This window comes from Taudactylus pleione, unplaced genomic scaffold (genome assembly GCF_031769625.1).
Source record: "Taudactylus pleione unplaced genomic scaffold, aTauple2 ptg000302l, whole genome shotgun sequence".
Taxonomy (NCBI): domain Eukaryota; kingdom Metazoa; phylum Chordata; class Amphibia; order Anura; family Myobatrachidae; genus Taudactylus; species Taudactylus pleione.
Genome location: NW_028284703.1, coordinates 7,565,839 through 7,585,353, shown reverse-complemented (window position 1 = coordinate 7,585,353; position 19,515 = coordinate 7,565,839). Strand labels below are relative to the sequence as shown.

General features: G+C 44.4%; 1 protein-coding gene across 1 annotated transcript in view; it reads right to left on the bottom strand.

The window, feature by feature from the left end:
- Positions 1–19,515, bottom strand: part of NWD2 (NACHT and WD repeat domain containing 2) — a 219,391-nt gene that overhangs the window by 13,113 nt on the left and 186,763 nt on the right. The window contains exons 5-6 of the mRNA XM_088442013.1: positions 15,662–15,865; positions 1,845–1,989 (exon numbers count right to left, since the gene is read on the bottom strand). Of these exons, the coding sequence (XP_088298139.1) occupies positions 1,845–1,989; positions 15,662–15,865 (349 nt within the window). The remainder of the gene's footprint in view (positions 1–1,844; positions 1,990–15,661; positions 15,866–19,515) is intronic.

Genomic DNA, 19,515 nt, shown 5'->3' with positions numbered 1-19,515 from the left:
TTATGCTAAACTATAAGTGGGGTACTTTATTTATTTGAAATTAATTTAACTGATAACCCCTTAAAAATTATTTAAGTATATTTTTTTAGTACTTTTTGGAAAAAGTATACCATGCTAACATTTTTGAACATGAAATGGAACAAATGCCCAAATAAGGGGTCTATTTATTTCAGGGAGAAGAGCTGTACTTCTGGTGAAAACAGATAGGTATTGCTAGAGATCTCCTATGAAAACTTCCCTATGCTACATATACACGCAGTAGGCTGACCTAAGTAATGATGAACACCTTAAACACCTAAGTAATGAACTAAATATAATTCCACTATATATATATATATATATATATATATATACTTTAAAACTTTGGATGGACATATAAGAGGATTTTGGTGGAGAAAAGGCATTGTCTGCAAAGTACAGAGTAGGCACACCGAGGGGAGGCTGGTTTTGTGGAGCCGTAAAAAAAAACAAGGAAGGATTTTTTATTCTGAGCAAGATTAATGAACTGAGATATAGGGATGGAGAAGTTATATCAGTAGGCTCATTCTGTGCATGGCTATTTTCAATTAGCTGATGGCCCAGCCCAAAATCCACACCTGCTGGTGGCTGATGGCACAAAGGGGGAGGCAAGAGGCTCCTGGAGGGACACGGGGAGGTGAGTTGCTGGGGAAGGACGTAATGTGTAAGGGGCATTACTGTGTGGCATAATGTTATAAGGGGCATTACTGTGTGGTATAATGTGCAAGGGACATTACTATTGTGTAGAATACTGTATTATATGAGGCACTACTACTATGTGGCATAATCTGTAAAGGGCATTACTGTGTGGTATAATGTGTAAGGGGCATTACTGTGTAGTGTAAGGGGCATTACTGTGTGCCATAATGTGTATAAGGGGTACTACTGTGTGGCATATCCTGAATTGGGCTCTGTGTGGCATAACATGAATGGACTCTGTGTGGGGGCAAATGTATGCATTTTTTTTACCTGGGGGGGCACGTTTAAGATCTTGTTATATGGCCCCCAAAATTCTAGTTATGCCCTTGCATGCAAACACAGAGAGCTGACTAATAGTCACTTTAGACAGCACTGACTCTGGATTTAATATGAACTTGCATGAGTCATAAAGTTTGATACTTGCTCAGACTGTGAGGTTAAAAGGATACTTTTGTAGCTTTCAAACAGGTTTTTGGTAGACTGCCAATTTCCACTTGAGCCAGACCCAGAAACCTGTGTAATGTAAGAGTGTCCCCATTTTTAGGGATTGTGTGACAGTGTTTGGCCCTGATGAAGTTCAAACCTAAGCAAAAATCTAATTCTGGTCACACTACACCACCATGCCAAATTTGGTGGTCCAAAACTCTGGCCGTGCATAAAGGACAAACAGACAGACAGTCACGCGTTCTTGCTTATTATATAGATTATATTTGTAAATAAGTTGATGCCACTTTGAGCTCCTCAGATGCACCCTGTTGTTATATTTGATTCTCAACCAGTGATAGCTATTGTCATGCAATCGCCATGTTGTGATTTAGATTGTGGTTTATATGTTTTATTGTCATTTGTATGTTTTTTGCATAGGTGACAGCTCCACTTCCACTTAATCACTTAAAAATATATGTAGACTATTTAACTATAGGGTTGTCTGTAGCAATTCTGCCGCCTGAGACAGCATCTGCAATTGGGTACATTCTTATCCCTTACATAAAATACCACATACTTTTATATATGAGTGCGTTTCATTTTTAAATGTATTCCCCTCATTTCTTTCCACCCCAAGACTTGCAGCTAGAGAGCTCCCTGTCACTACTGAAAAACACTAAAGAAAATAAATGTATAGTCACCAGATGATAAGTATCTCTTCGCTTGGCTTGGCTTCAGCTTCCCTTTCTCATCAAGCAACTTAACCGCAGTGTTAAAGATGTTCTTGATCTCTTCTACTACTGCACGCCACCTTCTTTCATTGGAAGAACTTGTTGGAGAATCCCCCTAAAACACAGCAATGGTGGTGCTTTCAGTTTGTTGGAAAGGTATTGCAATAAATACACACCTTCAATCCATTCACATGAGCTTATTTGCAGCACACAGTGGAGCCACACTGCGTAATGTACAATTATTTATGAGAATGCACCGGCCTATTAATTCACTGAGACTTCACTCATGCCTCAGGGATGGTTCTATTTATTACTGAATTTACAGGCTGAATTGCGGTTTGACTTACAAAATGGCTGCCACTGTATACTGTAGGTAAGAGAAATGAATAATACAGGTGCTTAAAAAAAACATATAAGACACACTTAGGGGCCCATGTATTAGTAATCGCAACCCTGCATTTTTTTATGAAAATTACCCTGCTATGTACTAAAATTATCAAAACCACTGTCCCTGTGAGTGAGTTACTTCCCTGGCATTTTGGAGCAGTCTTTCATATTTGTAAAAGGCTACCTTGGAGGAATCTGCCACTGCACATTGTGTCAGTTGCTAGAATTGGAGGGAGGGGGATCAGAAGATCATAGGCTTAAAACGGTTTACACCATCTGAAGATGGTATAAACTAATGTGACCTAACTCTGAAAAGCTTTGCTTGCTTCTCGGTGATTGGTAAATAAGGGTCAGATCGTAGCCCCCATTGATAATAATGGGGATTGAGATCTGCAGAGCTAAGTCGCCTTCTGCAGGAGATTTCTGTGAAATCTCCTGCATTAGGCTATTAGTACAATTCATAAAATTATTCCAAAACTGCAGTTTCTACATTTTTTTTTACATAAAACAAACTTACACAAATACATATATATATATATATATATATATATATATATATATAGCCAAAAACAGTTGAGAGTCATAAAATCGAAATATATACTTATCGTTTGTGCACAATTTTGCTATTATATTACACTTTTCATACAGGGGTGTATTAAAAGAGGGTGGGACCCGTGTGCAGTGTCTGTGTGGCCCCCTCCTCTCTAGGCAAGAGCCTCCAGTGTATGTGGCAACAAAAGTTGATTTTTTTATGTGCCAGAGTCTAGGCTGTTGGGGGTGGGTAAGTTGGCTCATGCATGCGATCTTTGACACCAAACTGGCAGTAAGACTAACCTTACCAGTGCCTGCCAGTGTAGCTGGGGGTCACTTAGACTTTATTTTTTTATAAACTGGCCTGAAAAGGATTTGCTCACATTGCAGTTATAGAAATTCTGTGTTTCCGGACAATTGGATTAATAGGCTCATTAACCTCTATCTATCGTACATTATCGGTTTTTGCACTTCGGATTTGTTTTTGATTCAAACTCATTAAAAAAAACAAAAACACAAAACACTTATGACTACATACTGTATACACGTCTATCCCTTTGTGAGTCCATCTGACATCCCGATGGTTGGTATCCCGACAGGGTTCGGGTATGTATACTTACCCTCCTCCCTTCTCCCCCTAACCATCCCTTCTTGTAGTCTAACCCTCCCTGACCCCCACCCTAACACTTCCCATTTGTGCCTAAACCTGTTTCCCCCCCTTTGTGCCTAAACCTAACCCTCCCCCCTTAGTGCCAACCCTAACCCTCCCTAGTGGTCCCTAACCCGAACCCTCCCCCCTAGGGGTGCCTAACCCTAACCACCTCCCCCCAAAACCTAACGCTAACCCCGCTAATTTACCTAAACCTAAGCCTCCCCCCCCCCTGCGGCTAACACTAAGGGCGCCCCGGCTTACCTTCGTTCGGGCACACGTCCTCCTGGATTCCGGCATCAGGATCAAGATAGGCGTCGGTATTTCGACAGCTATCTTAAGTCCCTTGTTGGAATTCCACTTCCCGTCTCATACAGTAGATTTGGATCATGATTACTTTTCCATATGCAGCCTTTTCTGGTGGATGAAAATATCTGATGTTGGTGTACACTACAGGGATGACACTGGTTACAAGTGAATTGATGGGCTGCAATAATGCAACCTTAGCCCACAAGCTGCCTGCTTCCACTGTGTAAGGCTTGCGGGCTGTGCCGGCTCCTAATTGTGCTGCCTTCCTGAGCAGCACCATGATGTAGTGGAAAAAAACAAAACAAGGCTTGCACAAGCACACAAGCCGCAACACGAGTGAAGTGTAGGAGAAGAAATGAAAAAAACAAAAAGTGAGACTCGCGCATGCCCGAAAACCTGCAGTTACTGGTCATTGTATCGGCTGCAGCCCCTAGAGGTGCATAACAGTTGGCAGGGTAACTTGCGCATGTGCAGCCACACCCCCTACTCCCTAAATGGCAACTAAGGACTGCATTGGCTGGCAGAAAGGTAGGGGAGTGGCTTCCCATTGGAAGCATTATCTGCAGATTGCAGTCTAGAATGCCGTCCAGCATGTGATTAACAGATAGTGCTTCCAAAGGGAAGCCACTGAAATCACTGGGGGCTCACTGGTGGTTGCAGATTTTTACTGGGTGGGCTGCAGCCCTGCAACCCCTAGGTATAAAATCTACCACTGCATACAGGTGCACTTTAATTCAATTATTGCTAAAAGTATATGAACAATCCTGCATAATCAGGTCATATATAAGAGGAGGGAGGGTAATAGGCACTTTAGAGCTGGATGTACAACTGAATATTGATGGTGTGTTAGGGGGGTGTATTTTAATGGTAGGGTTTTAGGGGCCTATTCATGATGTTAATTATCGGGTTCCGAAAGGACCCCTATAATTAACATTCTAACTCACTGCGGCTGCCGGAGCAATTCATCATTGCTCCAGCGCGGTGACAGCTGATGCGAAATCAGCTGTCCCTGCGAGCGGATTCACTGCTCCTTTCGGAGCAGTGACAGGAGTGCGCATGCGCGATCTACAGGTCACGCATGCGTACAAGAGCTGAGACGTCCAGCGGAAGGAGTCGGACAGGGGCGGAGGGATCTGAAAGAATCCCTCTTCACAACACCGAACCTCCTTCCCTTAGGGAAGGAGCGGGTTGCGAGCCCGGAGCAGGAGCCATCTGAAGATGGCGAATGCTCCCGCAGTCAAGCTCTGAAAATATAATATTTTCGGAGCTTGATGAATTCTGTCCCCATACTAGTGTATGGGGACAGCGGGCCATTCCGCAAAAGGAAGGTAAGCAGGAGATATCAGTGATATCTCCTGCTTTACCTTCTTGATGAATGGCCCGATAGCTTGTGCATTTTCACCTGCTTTTGTAAAAAAAAAAAAAGAAGTGATGATGAATAGGCCCCTAAATCTGATGCATTGGGGGTGGTTGTGTCATGACAACACTGAGGACTTGGTAGAATAAATACTGCCTAGTCTGGCTTTTGGGGGTCAGGATGCCTTTAATGTTCCTTTAAAAATAAGCATTCTTAGATATTTGTACTAGCATGAAAATAAGTGGTGTGTCACAAGCCGGTAACTATAACGGGTACATTTACTAAAGTGAGAGTTTTTAGAAGTGAGTTTTAAAAGTGATGTTGCCCATAGGAACCAATCAGATTCTAGCTATTATCTTCTAGAAGGTGCTAGTTAAATGTTAAGTAGAATCTGATTGGCTGCTATGGGCAACATCACTTTTAAAACTCACTTAAAAAATTTCACTTTAGTAAATGCACTTTTCGGGCAAAAACATGCAGATTCACATGGGAATTGGAGGCTCACTCACGCCACGCATCTTGCGCCTTATGGCGTATTGAGGTTAGGTGCATATCTCCCAACATTTAAAGTTGCGAAGGAGGGACAGGTCGCGCGCCTAAGACAGGTGCTGGCGAAAAGGGTGTGTGGCTTAAGGAAAAGGGCGGAGCTTAGGGAAACCGGGCCGGAGCATCGCGACTTCCCTTCGTTTTCGTCACTTTGGGGGCATGCCCAGCACTCTCCAAGATGCTGGGCAGCCCCCAGGTTCTCCCTACACAAGAGAACAGATGCCGTGCATATGTGCACGGCATCTGTTCTCCTCCTGCACACCTCATGCAGCGGTTTGTGCTCTCCCAACTTCCCCCCCACCGCGGGACACTGCGGCCCGCGGGTGGGACAGCGGGACAGTTCCAGAAAAACGGGACTGTCCCGCTGGAAACGGGACAGTTGGGAGGTATGTAGGTGCATGAGGACACATCGGCAGCACTACCTTTTTATGCAGTACTGAGGATATGTAACCATTCACATCAGTCTTTTTCCCATTGGATAGTCTATATTCTCTATCACTTAGGGGTCTATTTACTAAGGGGAGAAAAGGGGTTACAAATGCTAAAGGCAGAGAAAATCCCTGTACATAGCGCTTCTCAGCATTGTGTTTATGGCCTGCGGGAAAAAAACTGCATCACCTTGAAGAAACTGACGCAAGTCAGAAGCAAAATATCCCGCACTAGAATTTTAAGAGATTATTAAATTAATCCTTTTATCCAACAAATAGATATATAATATACATACATATGTTCTCTATTAATTGAAATGTGTTTGTATAAATATATTCCTCTCCTGTTATCGTTTGGTATGAATGTGCTGCGGCTTCAACTCATGCATCAGCCAAAATACAAAAAAAGAGAGAGAAGAAGGGATCCAAAAAATTCAATACAATTAATATATAACTTTTATTACTTCCTAGATAAAAATATTCAAAGTGTGAAGAATCTATATAAAGCGAAATATTTAAAGAAAAAATAGAGAATTGGTGAAAAAGACTGAAAATCTGGGCCCCATGTAACAACGATCGTAAAGACCCGCGGCATATTTAGTTTAGTATCGCAGTGATACAAATAAATATGCCACTGGTATTCGTCATTACTTACCTCGCCGGCGAGGTCCAGCAACGTCCTCTTGGTCTGCGCGGTCCTCCGCTCACCAGCTGTCAGGTGCATGTGCGATGGTCAGTCTGTGCATATATATGACTGATTAACACAGCGGGGACCCGGTAGTGCCTGGACGGCTTCGTTGAAGCCAGAAAGGCTGCTGTCAGGTCCTCATTGCCATTTTTCTTTCCTTTTTATTGTATGTTCAGATTCACATCCCCTAATTACAGTGTTTCAAGTTCAACATCACACAAACCAAACACCCTCCACTGGGAACTCATTAAATGCTGGTTATTTATTAAACAGGCACTCCCCTGCAAAGTTATACACAGCACACAAGTTTCAGTTGAGCATTATTGTCATAGAATAACAACAGGGAAATTATCTACATTAATGTGACCATAAATTCATTTAATGCACCATTAGAATGTAGTCACACTTTTAAAGGGACGCACAAGTCTTTATGAGACGGCATGATGTGTGCATTAGGGGTGTGCACCGGCCACTTTTCGTGTTTTGTGTTTTGGTTTTGGATCTGGATCTTTCTTCGTGTTTTGGATCTGGATTGGTTTTGCCAAAACCACCCTTGCGTGTTTTGGGTTCTGGGTTTTGTGTTTTGGATCTGTATTTTTTTGAAAAAAAGCATAAAAACAGCTAAAATCACAGAATTAGTAGGTTTTTCTGCTCCTATGCTATTATTAACCTCAATAACCTTAATTTCCACTCATTTCCAGTCTATTCTGAATACCTCACACCTCACAATAGTGTTTTTATGTCCAAAAGGTTGCACCGAGGTAGCTGGATGACTATGCTAAGCGACACAAGTGGGCGGCACAAACACGTGACCCATCTAGGCGTGAAACTGCAGTGGCAGACAGGATGGCATTGAAAAACTAGGCCCCAAACTGTACATAATGCAAAGAAAAAAAAGAGGTGCAAGATGGAATTGTCCTTGGGCCCTCCCACCCACCCTTATGTTGTATAAACAGGACATGCACACTTTAACAAACCAATCATTTCAGCGCCAGGGTCTGCCACACAACTGTGGCTGAAATGATTGGTTCGTTTGGGCCCCCACAAAACAAGCTGGCAATTTATCTGTCCCTGCACAAACTGGCTCTACGGAGGCAAGATGTCATCCTCATCCTCCTCATCCACCGATTCCTCACCCTCTTCAGTGTGTACATCCTCATCCTCACAGAGTATTAATTCGTCCCTGCTGGAACCACAGGTCCCTCTGTACGTTCTGGAGGCTGGTCTCCCTGGAAGAGTTGATAATTCATTTTATGAACATCATCTTCTCCACATTTTGTGGAAGCAACCTCCTACGCCTTTCGCTGACAAGGTTCCCGGCTGCACTAAACACTCTTTCGGAGTACACACTGGAGGGGGGGCAACTCAGGTAAAATAGAGCCAGTTTGTACAGGGACCTCCAAATTGCTTCTTTTTCCTGCCAGTACAGGTACGGACTGTCTGACATGCCTACTTGGATGCTGTCACCGATGTAATCCTTTAACAGACAGACGCACGCTTGTCGCTGCTGCTTTGAGGATTCAAGTGCGGCTACAGCCCACACAATTCACAAAGACAGAAAAAAAAAAGAATATTTTTATTGTTTGTGGAGCACACTTTGAGGGTTACACCACCCTTTAACAGACAGACGCACGCTTGTCGCTGCTGCTTTGAGGATGCAAGTGCGGCTACAGCCCACACAATTCACAAAGACAGAAAAAAGAAGAATATTTTAATTGTTTGTGTAGAACACTTTGAGGTGTCACCACCCTTTAACAGACAGACGCACGCTTGTCGCTGCTGCTTTAAGGATGCAGGTGCGGCTACAGCCCACACATTTCACAAAGACCAAAAAAAAAAGAACAATATTTTAATTGTTTGTGTAGAACACTTTGAGGTGTCACCACCGTTTAACAGACAGACGCACGCTTGTCGCTGCTGCTTTAAGGATGCAGGTGCGGCTACAGCCCACACAATTCACATAGACAGAAAAAAAAAGAACAATATTTTAATTGTTTGTGTAGCACACTTTGAGGGTGTCACCACCCTTTAACAGACAGACGCACGCTTGTCGCTGCTGCTTTGAGGATGCAAGTGTGGCTACATCGCACACAAGTCACAAACACATTAAAAAAATAGTTTTTTATTTTTTGGAACACTTTGAGAGTTACACCACCCTTTAACAGACAGACGCACGCTTGTTGCTGCTGCTTTAAGGATGCAGGTGCGGCTACAGCCCACACAATTCACAAAGACCGAAAAAAAAAGAACAATATTTTAATTGTTTGTGTAGAACACTTTGAGGGTGTCACCACCCTTTAACAGACAGACGCACGCTTGTCGCTGCTGCTTTAAGGATGCAGGTGCGGCTACACCCCACACAATTCACATAGACAGAAAAAAGAAGAATATTTTTATTGTTTGTGTAGCACACTTTGAGGGTGTCACCACCCTTTAACAGACAGACGCACGCTTGTCGCTGCTGCTTTAAGGATGCAGGTGCGGCTACATCGCACACAAGTCACAAACACATTAAAAAAATAGTTTTTTATTTTTTGGAGCACTTTGAGAGTTACACCACCCTTTAACAGACAGACGCACGCTTGTCGCTGCTGCTTTAAGGATGCAGGTGCGGCTACAGCCCACACATTTCACAAAGACCGAAAAAAAAAGAACAATATTTTAATTGTTTGTGTAGAACACTTTGAGGGTGTCACCACCCTTTAACAGACAGACGCACGCTTGTCGCTGCTGCTTTAAGGATGCAGGTGCGGCTACAGCCCACACATTTCACAAAGACCGAAAAAAAAAGAACAATATTTTAATTGTTTGTGTAGAACACTTTGAGGGTGTCACCACCCTTTAACAGACAGACGCACGCTTGTCGCTGCTGCTTTAAGGATGCAGGTGCGGCTACAGCCCACACATTTCACAAAGACCAAAAAAAAAAGAACAATATTTTAATTGTTTGTGTAGCACACTTTGAGGGTGTCACCACCCTTTAACAGACAGACGCATGCTTGTCGCTGCTGCTTTAAGGATGCAGGTGCGGCTACAGCCCACACATTTCACAAAGACCAAAAAAAAAAGAACAATATTTTAATTGTTTGTGTAGCACACTTTGAGGGTGTCACCACCCTTTAACAGACAGACGCACGCTTGTCGCTGCTGCTTTAAGGATGCAGGTGCGGCTACAGCCCACACAATTCACAAAGACAGAAAAAAAAAGAACAATATTTTAATTGTTTGTGTAGCACACTTTGAGGGTGTCACCACCCTTTAACAGACAGACGCACGCTTGTCGCTGCTGCTTTAAGGATGCAGGTGCGGCTACAGCCCACACATTTCACAAAGACCAAAAAAAAAGAACAATATTTTAATTGTTTGTGTAGCACACTTTGAGGGTGTCACCACCCTTTAACAGACAGACGCACGCTTGTCGCTGCTGCTTTGAGGATGCAGGTGGAATCTAGACGGGATTTGGAACCGAGGACACACTACCTCCATCAATTGTCTAAATCCCACTGCACTAATGTCGGATACCGGACGCACGTCTAACACCAACATAGCAGTCAAGGCCTCAGTTATACGTTTTGCTTCAGGATGACTGCTGTCGTACTTCATCCTCATCGCTAGGGACTGTTGGAGGGTCAATTGTTTAGTAAAAGTAGTGATGTTCCTACTTCCTCTCTGGGATGATGAACAACTCCCAGCAGCAGCAACAGCACTAGGAGGAAGTGGTTCTTGATCTTTCCCTATTTTATTTTTATCGGAGAAAGTTTGGTCCTCCATTTATGTTATATTGATATATATACGTGCGGCTAAAGCGCACACAAACACAGAAAATATTATTTTATTTTTGCTGGAGAGTAGTGCACTTTGTGGGTTACACCACCCTTTAAGAAATGAGCCAGCCGGCTCTTTACTTATGGGACACAGGCGCACGCTTGGCGCTGCTCCTTTGTTGATGCACGTGCAGCCACAGTGCACACAATTCACAAACACAGAAAATAATTTTTTTTTTGGTTTGGACTGGAGTGTACTTTCGGGGGTTACAGCACCCTTAAGGGTCAAGCCAGCCGGCCCTTTACTTATGACACAGGCGCACGCTTGGCACTACTTTGTTGATGCACGTGCGGCTACTGCGCACACAATTCACAAACACAGAAAATAATTTTTTTTTTGGTTTGGACTGGAGTGTACTTTCGGGGGTTACAGCACCCTTAACGGTCAAGCCAGCCGGCCCTTTACTTATGACACAGGCGCACGCTTGGCACTACTTTGTTGATGCACGTGCGGCTACTGCGCACACAATTCACAAACACAGAAAATTATTTTTTTTTTGGTTTGGACTGGAGTGTACTTTCGGGGGTTACAGCACCCTTAACGGTCAAGCCAGCCGGCCCTTTACTTATGACACAGGCGCACGCTTGGCACTACTTTGTTGATGCACGTGCGGCTACTGCGCACACAATTCACAAACACAGAAAATAATTTTTTTTTTGGTTTGGACTGGAGTGTACTTTCGGGGGTTACAGCACCCTTAACGGTCAAGCCAGCCGGCCCTTTACTTATGACACAGGCGCACGCTTGGCACTACTTTGTTGATGCACGTGCGGCTACTGCGCACACAATTCACAAACACAGAAAATAATTTTTTTTTTGGGTTTGGACTGGAGTGTACTTTCGGGGGTTACAGCACCCTTAACGGTCAAGCCAGCCGGCCCTTTACTTATGACACAGGCGCACGCTTGGCACTACTTTGTTGATGCACGTGCGGCTACTGCGCACACAATTCACAAACACAGAAAATAATTTTTTTTTTGGTTTGGACTGGAGTGTACTTTCGGGGGTTACAGCACCCTTAACGGTCAAGCCAGCCGGCCCTTTACTTATGACACAGGCGCACGCTTGGCACTACTTTGTTGATGCACGTGCGGCTACTGCGCACACAATTCACAAACACAGAAAATAATTTTTTTTTTGGTTTGGACTGGAGTGTACTTTCGGGGGTTACAGCACCCTTAACGGTCAAGCCAGCCGGCCCTTTACTTATGACACAGGCGCACGCTTGGCACTACTTTGTTGATGCACGTGCGGCTACTGCGCACACAATTCACAAACACAGAAAATAATTTTTTTTTTGATTTGGACTGGAGTGTACTTTCGGGGGTTACAGCACCCTTAACGGTCAAGCCAGCCGGCCCTTTACTTATGACACAGGCGCACGCTTGGCACTACTTTGTTGATGCACGTGCGGCTACTGCGCACACAATTCACAAACACAGAAAATAATTTTTTTTTTGGTTTGGACTGGAGTGTACTTTCGGGGGTTACAGCACCCTTAACGGTCAAGCCAGCCGGCCCTTTACTTATGACACAGGCGCACGCTTGGCACTACTTTGTTGATGCACGTGCGGCTACTGCGCACACAATTCACAAACACAGAAAATAATTTTTTTTTTGGTTTGGACTGGAGTGTACTTTCGGGGGTTACAGCACCCTTAACGGCCAAGCCAGCCGGCCCTTTACTTATGACACAGGCGCATGCTTGGCACTACTTTGTTGATGCACGTGCGGCTACTGCGCACACAATTCACAAACACAGAAAATAATTTTTTTTTTGGTTTGGACTGGAGTGTACTTTCGGGGGTTACAGCACCCTTAACGGTCAAGCCAGCCGGCCCTTTACTTATGACACAGGCGCACGCTTGGCACTACTTTGTTGATGCACGTGCGGCTACTGCGCACACAATTCACAAACACAGAAAATATATTATTTTTTTAGCACTTGGGGGGAGCACCCCTGATGGACAGAGCACCCCCTGGACAACACTGCAGCACTCCTTTAGGACTGGGACACTGCACAGGACTTTGGAGTGGACACAGCCCCTATGGAGAACTGACTGCACAACACAGTCCAGCCAGCCCCTATGGACTTTGAAGTAGTGGACACAGCCCCTATTAACAACAGCAGCACAGCACAACACAGCCAGCCCCTATGGACTTTGAAGTAGTGGACAACAGCAGCACTACACTACACAGCCCTAACTCCCACCCTCCCTCTTCACTGTCCACAGCCGAGTGAGAAAATGGCGCCGACGTGGGTACCTTATATAGGATCTAAAACCCGCGAGACTCGGAAGGCGGGATGATGACGTTTTGCCTCGATTTCAGATCCGAGTCAGGCGGGAAAAGTCGAGCCTGATTCGGATCGGACTCGGATCGGGGGGGCTCGGGGGGGTTCGGATTTCAGAAATCCGAACCCGCTCACCCCTAGTGTGCATATTAGTAGATACTGTATACCTGCTTAGTGATATGTTCCAGGACAATGGTAGAAGTAATGTTTTTCTTTTCTGAGTCACTAGATCCATACTTGCCAACTCTCCCTCATTGTCAGGGAGACTTCCTGAAATAGTAGCAATCTCCCTGTCTCCCTGAAGAGTCTGGCAATCTCCCTCATTTCATCCTTACCCCCATTATGAAGCTGTTATATTAAAAAACAGAGATATGTACATTCAAATGGGATCATTAGTGTAATTTCCTTGCATTGGTTATTATAAGGCACAATGATCCCTATGAATTTCTGCAAAGTATCAGTGTGTTTTCATCAACAAACAGATCTTACTAACTGCTTTTGGGCTGGTTTACATTTCAATGTAAGTCAGGTTTAGGACATGCCTCTCAGATTTATCAGTACACGCCCATCACATGTATGACACGCCTCTCAGATGTAGCAGGACACGCCCACTGTAACACGCGCTCATAGGTGCTGCTTTCACAATCTCCCTGAAATGCTTTTTTAAAAGTAGGCAAGTATGACTAGATCCCGTTGCTTTTGAATTCATTAATGTGTAAATATTGCAATGTTATGAGGTTAAAAGGCAAAATGAAGAAGTAGAATGCAAACTCCCTGATAAAGCTATGCCTTGTGTCTGGTGTGTTTACTCATGTCCTAAGCCGCTAAATGAAAGTGTAAGATTTGTTTTATTAGCTCTGGGAGAAAGGTGACTGGTAATGTAGGGCTGGGTTGGCTGCTTTTTACTGAATAACAAACAGATTTACAAATGAAGAGCGCTGAAACTCTGACATTAAAAAACAACGCAAGAGTGTGAATTGTAATCTAAGGACGGTATGGACTGGACCTATCTACCCTAAAAGACGAAGACAATGAACTTTTGTTTGCTGTAAAAATAACACTTTTTTTTATCTTTATGGAAATACACTAAACTGAGCCAGGGATCTGCCTACATTTCTATGGGGTCTATCTATCAAACTCTTTGGCCCCATAAATAACACAGACAGCAGTTGTTTAAGTGAAGCGGCTATTTACCAATATCAAATGAAAGCAATATTGCAGATATCTCCTGCCTTTTACACACAAGTCACAGCATACCATTGCCCTTGCAGTGGGGACATTGCAGTAGTGCACATAAACAATCTCCGATAACTACAAGTATTCAGAGCTTGCCTGCGTAAGGTAAAGATTGCGTTACCCATTTACCTCCATACTTACCGACTTTTATATTTTCCTCTACGGGAGGAGATGCAGGTGGGTGGTGATGGGGGCGGAGCCAGACTATCAGCATCATTAAGCCCCACCCCTACTCATAGAATCACTTCATTAGGCCCCGCCCATACTCACAGACCCAACAAATCCTGGGAAAATTCTCCCCCATTCTGCCCACTTCCCTAGGAAGTGGACGGGATGCGGGAGAAGTGCCTACTCTTCCGAGGGTGCAGGGGGGGGGGTTACCTGAAAAAACGGAAGACTCCCACGGTACCAGGAGAGTGGCCAAGTATGTTTATCTCTATGGGCTGGATGCATGATGCATCGCATTTTGAGTGCAATGCAATCCCCCTGCTCATCGCAAGCATCACGGCGTTTAGTAAGTCCATATGCTTGAAAAAAGTCACAAAGGACAGCTCTCCCAATGCTCTCCCAATAAAAGCTGTCCTTTCCGATAGAAGGACTTCTGGGTTTAGGACCCTGGAGCCCTTCTGCGCATGTTTAGAATGATACACGCGCCGCAGGGGATTCTGGGAGAGATACGATTGGATCATACATGCCTACTCACCTGGGAATCACGGGAGGCTCACGATTTTTCGGGTAGCCCCCCGCACCCCCGGAAGAGTAGGCATTTCTCCCACATCCCGCCCACTTCCTAGTGAAGTGGGCAGGGTGGGGAGATTTTACCTGGTATTTTCGGGTCCGTAGGGAAGGGGTGGGGCTAAATGGTGCAAATTGTGTCATTTAGCCCCACCCCCTCCTCACGGACCCGTGAATCGCGGGTGTTTTCTGTAAAGAGGACGGGTCCTAATGACGTCTATCGTCTGGCCCCGCCCCCCCGAAGAGGAGAGCAGCAGGTCCCCTCCTGCTGCTCCCAGAAAGCTGCCCAGGAATGTCAGTAAGTATGGATTGGATGCATCCCACCCTATGGATGAGCCCGGATGGAGAGGGATTTTGCAATCACTCCCTGGTGGGCTGCAGTTGATGTCCATAGCAACTACTTCACAATGCACATGTGCAGTCGGATGTATGTGCATGTGCAGCTGAGTGGCCGGGTCCGAACCCAGAAGTAAAACGATAGTATTAGCTAATTCATTAATTAAATCGATTTTTCTTTTTCTTTCTTATTTGTATCCTGCGCAGTAAAATTAGATGTGGGGGCAGCTGCACCTTAACTGCTGGCCTTTCTCTCTTTTCTATCCCCTTTGTTGGAAATGTTCCACTCTCTACCCCAGATGACCCCAATCGCTATCTCAACACATCTCAATATTTATATCATTCTATTTTTGTTCTCTCTCTTAAAACCATATTTGATTTCCCGTGCATAAAGCACGGCAACAAAAGCGTAACACGAGGCAAATGTTTCCAGGTGAATACGTCCTAAGGTCGTGGTTTATACTCACAGGGTTGTGGTGATTCTTCAGCATTTCCGATTTTGGTTTGAGGTAATAGGCTGGCGGCACGGCATTCTCATCCCTGCAATACCATTCTTCCAGAGTTCTCGTTTCCAGCTTGGCCTCAATTGCAGCATCCAAAATCATTTCAAATTCAGATGATTCAACTTCCCCGGGGATTCTGATGGTTCCATATTTTTCTCCTAACAGACCCTGCGCAACAGAATTAACACAGTTTACATCTGACATGTCAAGATCCCTATGGAATTTGGTTAATTAGGCTCAGCAGTGCAGATTAAACAGTTCAGTGCTGTAGAATAAAACGGGAAGCAGTGTGACTAAAGCTTACAGAGGATAAATCAACAGAACAACCTGTGTATTTGTTTTTAATGCTGTGAACTGAGACATAAAAAAACAACATTTGGCTACTGGGGGCCATCTTTCTCTGGAGATGAAGGTTACTCGTGTCTCGGGGATTGCTCAGGAATAGATGAGCAGGTGCACATGTTTTCCTAGCGTTGTATATTGGACTCATAAAACCCAGCGTAGCCCAAGCATTGGAACACTCAGGTAAATTCATTTTCTGCACTGTGCCATCATTCTATTCTATCCATTTTTCAGTCAATAATAAAGATGCATTTTGCACCTTTTAGCAATCGTTAAAGTGTTTATTGATCGTTACAGCTCTCCCGGAGGAGTTGTGAGTTATTTATGATCTGTAAACTAATAACTGTATGCAATTCATTTATTTCTATAGCTGTACCTCCACTGCAACTGCAGCCTTACCAACTCTGATTTTCAGTCTATCATCTCCCTAGCAATGCTCCCTGCACCTAGCATATGTAGAATTGAAAGCAAGTAAGAATTTCGGAAGCATTTTTTGCGTATTTCCGCACTGCACGTGCTTGGTAGTTGTTGCAAGCGCACATGGATAATGATGACAATTATGAAACCAAGCCCACGGATTGGATCAGTGTACAACCCTGCGCACGGGTGAATATACACATTTAAGACCTGATTCACTACGGATCGCAACTGCGATTGCAATAGCGATTATGCAGACAGTTCAACTACGATAGTATGCCATTGCGATCGCTATACCGTCGCAGCACTACATAAGGACGCCCACTTTACCTTACACACATCCGTAATGTTTAGCAAGACTGTGAATCATCGGTAACAATCAGAGCCTCACGCAATGCACGCCTCTGCAACGGCGTTCGAACGCACTGGCACGCCTGCGTTTTGCCAACCAACCCCCCGTCACCACCCAAAAATGGTACTTCCTGTCAATCACTCTCCAATGGGTCTGCATAGTCACTGCGATCGCAGTTCTGATCACAGTGGCCGGTTCGCACAATGTGGTGCTTACGCATGTGCAGAGCGCAACAGACGGCTGATGGCGTGTGTAATCGCAGTTGCGATCAGCAGTGCAATTGCGGCCAACTTGCGTCCAGCTTTGAATTGGCCTCAGAGAGAAATGCTATTAAGTAAACAGCAGTAGATCCTGTCCAGCATGTTTTTGGGGAGGTAGATTTGGGGAAAGATTAGGAAATGGTCAACACCACCCCCCATCACCCGAACTTACTAGACAAGTGCTCTGAAATACATTTCACTACTGTAGAATCAATGTTCTCCGCAATTACAAGGATTTTCTCTTTTTATACACAGACATATTTTTCCTGCACGGTTAATGTGCTTCCCACAGGCCTTGAAGGAACAGTAAAACTTATTTGCACATTGTCCATTAGATGCGCCTATGATCTGCAAAGTAGAAGGACACAATGCCGGCACTCTGATTGTAAAGTGCAGCAGCATCAGGATTCAATAACTCTCTAAAAAATACTAGAATAAGCAAGTGTGAGCGAGAGGGCAGCATACCAGCGAAACGTGCTACAAGTTTATGCTAATTTTTCTTCCACGTGCCATATTTAAATTCATATTTTCCGATCCATTGATTGTGATATTGGATTTATGCATCTTCGTTTGTGATGAATTTTCAATAAACATGAGGCCGACTTAATTTACGTGGTATTGACTCTTCAATTGGTAGGACCTGCACCAAGAGGTCTAGCCTGCACTCACCGAAGCACTATGGAATGCAAAATGTTGCTAATAGGAAGAGCATTTTGCATTCCACAGTTGGACTTCTCAGCTCACTCAGCCATATGCTTTCACCTGTATACAAATAGGCACTTGCAGGAAAATAAGCTCATGATCACACAAAATGTAACTTATCCTGCAGGGTTGCTTTTCTGCATACCCTTGTGAAATTTAAGGGTCTATTTAATAAACAGTGTTAACAGAAAATGTCCGTTTTCACTGGAGGAAAACTAGTCGTATGCACATAGAAATCATTCAAAAGGGAATGTTATGCGGTCAGCCTTTGGGGGAGGTAACGGTCACGGGGGGTGGTTAGGTGAACGCAGGCATCTCTGACTGTTTAAACGCCGGGCGCAGGTGAGAAGGCAGCAGTGGGCGTCCCTATGCCCGGGTAAGCTTTTCAACAATTAACATATTTTCACAAGTTGCGTTCCGTACAAAATCGCAGCTGTGATCGCATAATTATCCTCTGCTGAATCAGGCCCTGAGAAAGGATCTGGGCTAGGCCAGTTGTCAGCATCGCTGTCCCTGCTAGACTTATTTGGTAGATAGCACCAGTAATTCTTTTCATATACAGGCGATAAGAAATTATACTTGTGTGTAAAATTCTTAGAATAATGATAAATATACCTTTAGGTTTTAAACTAGGGGTGTGCACCGGCCAATTTTCGTGTTTTGTGTTTTGGTTTTGGATCTGGATCTTTCTTCGTGTTTTGGATCTGGATTGGTTTTGCCAAAACCACCCTTCCGTGTTTTGGGTTCTGGGTTTTGTGTTTTGGATCTGTATTTTTTTTAAAAAAAGCATAAAAACAGCTAAAATCACAGAATGTGTTGATTTTTCTGCTCCTATGCTATTATTAACCTCAAAAACCTTAATTTCCACTCATTTCCAGTCTATTCTGAACACCTCACACCTCACAATAGTGTTTTTATGTCCAAAAGGTTGCACCGAGGTAGATGGATGACTATGCTAAGCGACACGAGTGGGCGGCACAAACACGTGGCCCATCTAGGAGTGACACTGCAGTGGCAGACAGGATGGCAGTTTGAAAACTAGGCCGCAAACAGAACATAATGCAAAGAAAAAAAAGAGGTGCAAGATGGAATTGTCCTTGGGCCCTCCCACCCACCCTTATGTTGTATAAACAGGACATGCACACTTTAACAAACCAATCATTTCAGAGCCAGGGTCTGCCACACGACTGTGGCTGAAATGATTGGTTCGTTTGGGCCCCCACAAAACATGCTGTCAATTAATCTGTCCCTGCACAAACTGGCTCTACGGAGGCAAGATGTCGTCCTCATCCTCCTCATTCACCGTTTCCTCACCCTCTTCAGTGTTGTGTACATCCTCATCCTCACACAGTATTAATTCGTCCCCGCTGGAATCCACCACCACAGGTCCCTCTGTACGTTCTGGAGGCTAGTCTCCCTGGAAGAGTTGATAATTAATTTTTATGAACATCATCTTCTCCACATTTTGTGGAAGCAACCTCCTACACCTTTCGCTGACAAGGTTCCCGGCTGCACTAAACACTATTTCGGAGTACACACTGGAGGGGGGGCAACTCAGGTAAAATAGAGCCAGTTTGTACAGGGACCTCCAAATTGCTTCTTTTTCCTGCCAGTACATGTACGGACTGTCTGACATGCCTACTTGGATGCTGTCACCGATGTAATCCTTTAACAGACAGACGCACGCTTGTCGCTGCTGCTTTGAGGATGCAGGCGCGGCTACAGCCCACACAATTCACAAAGAC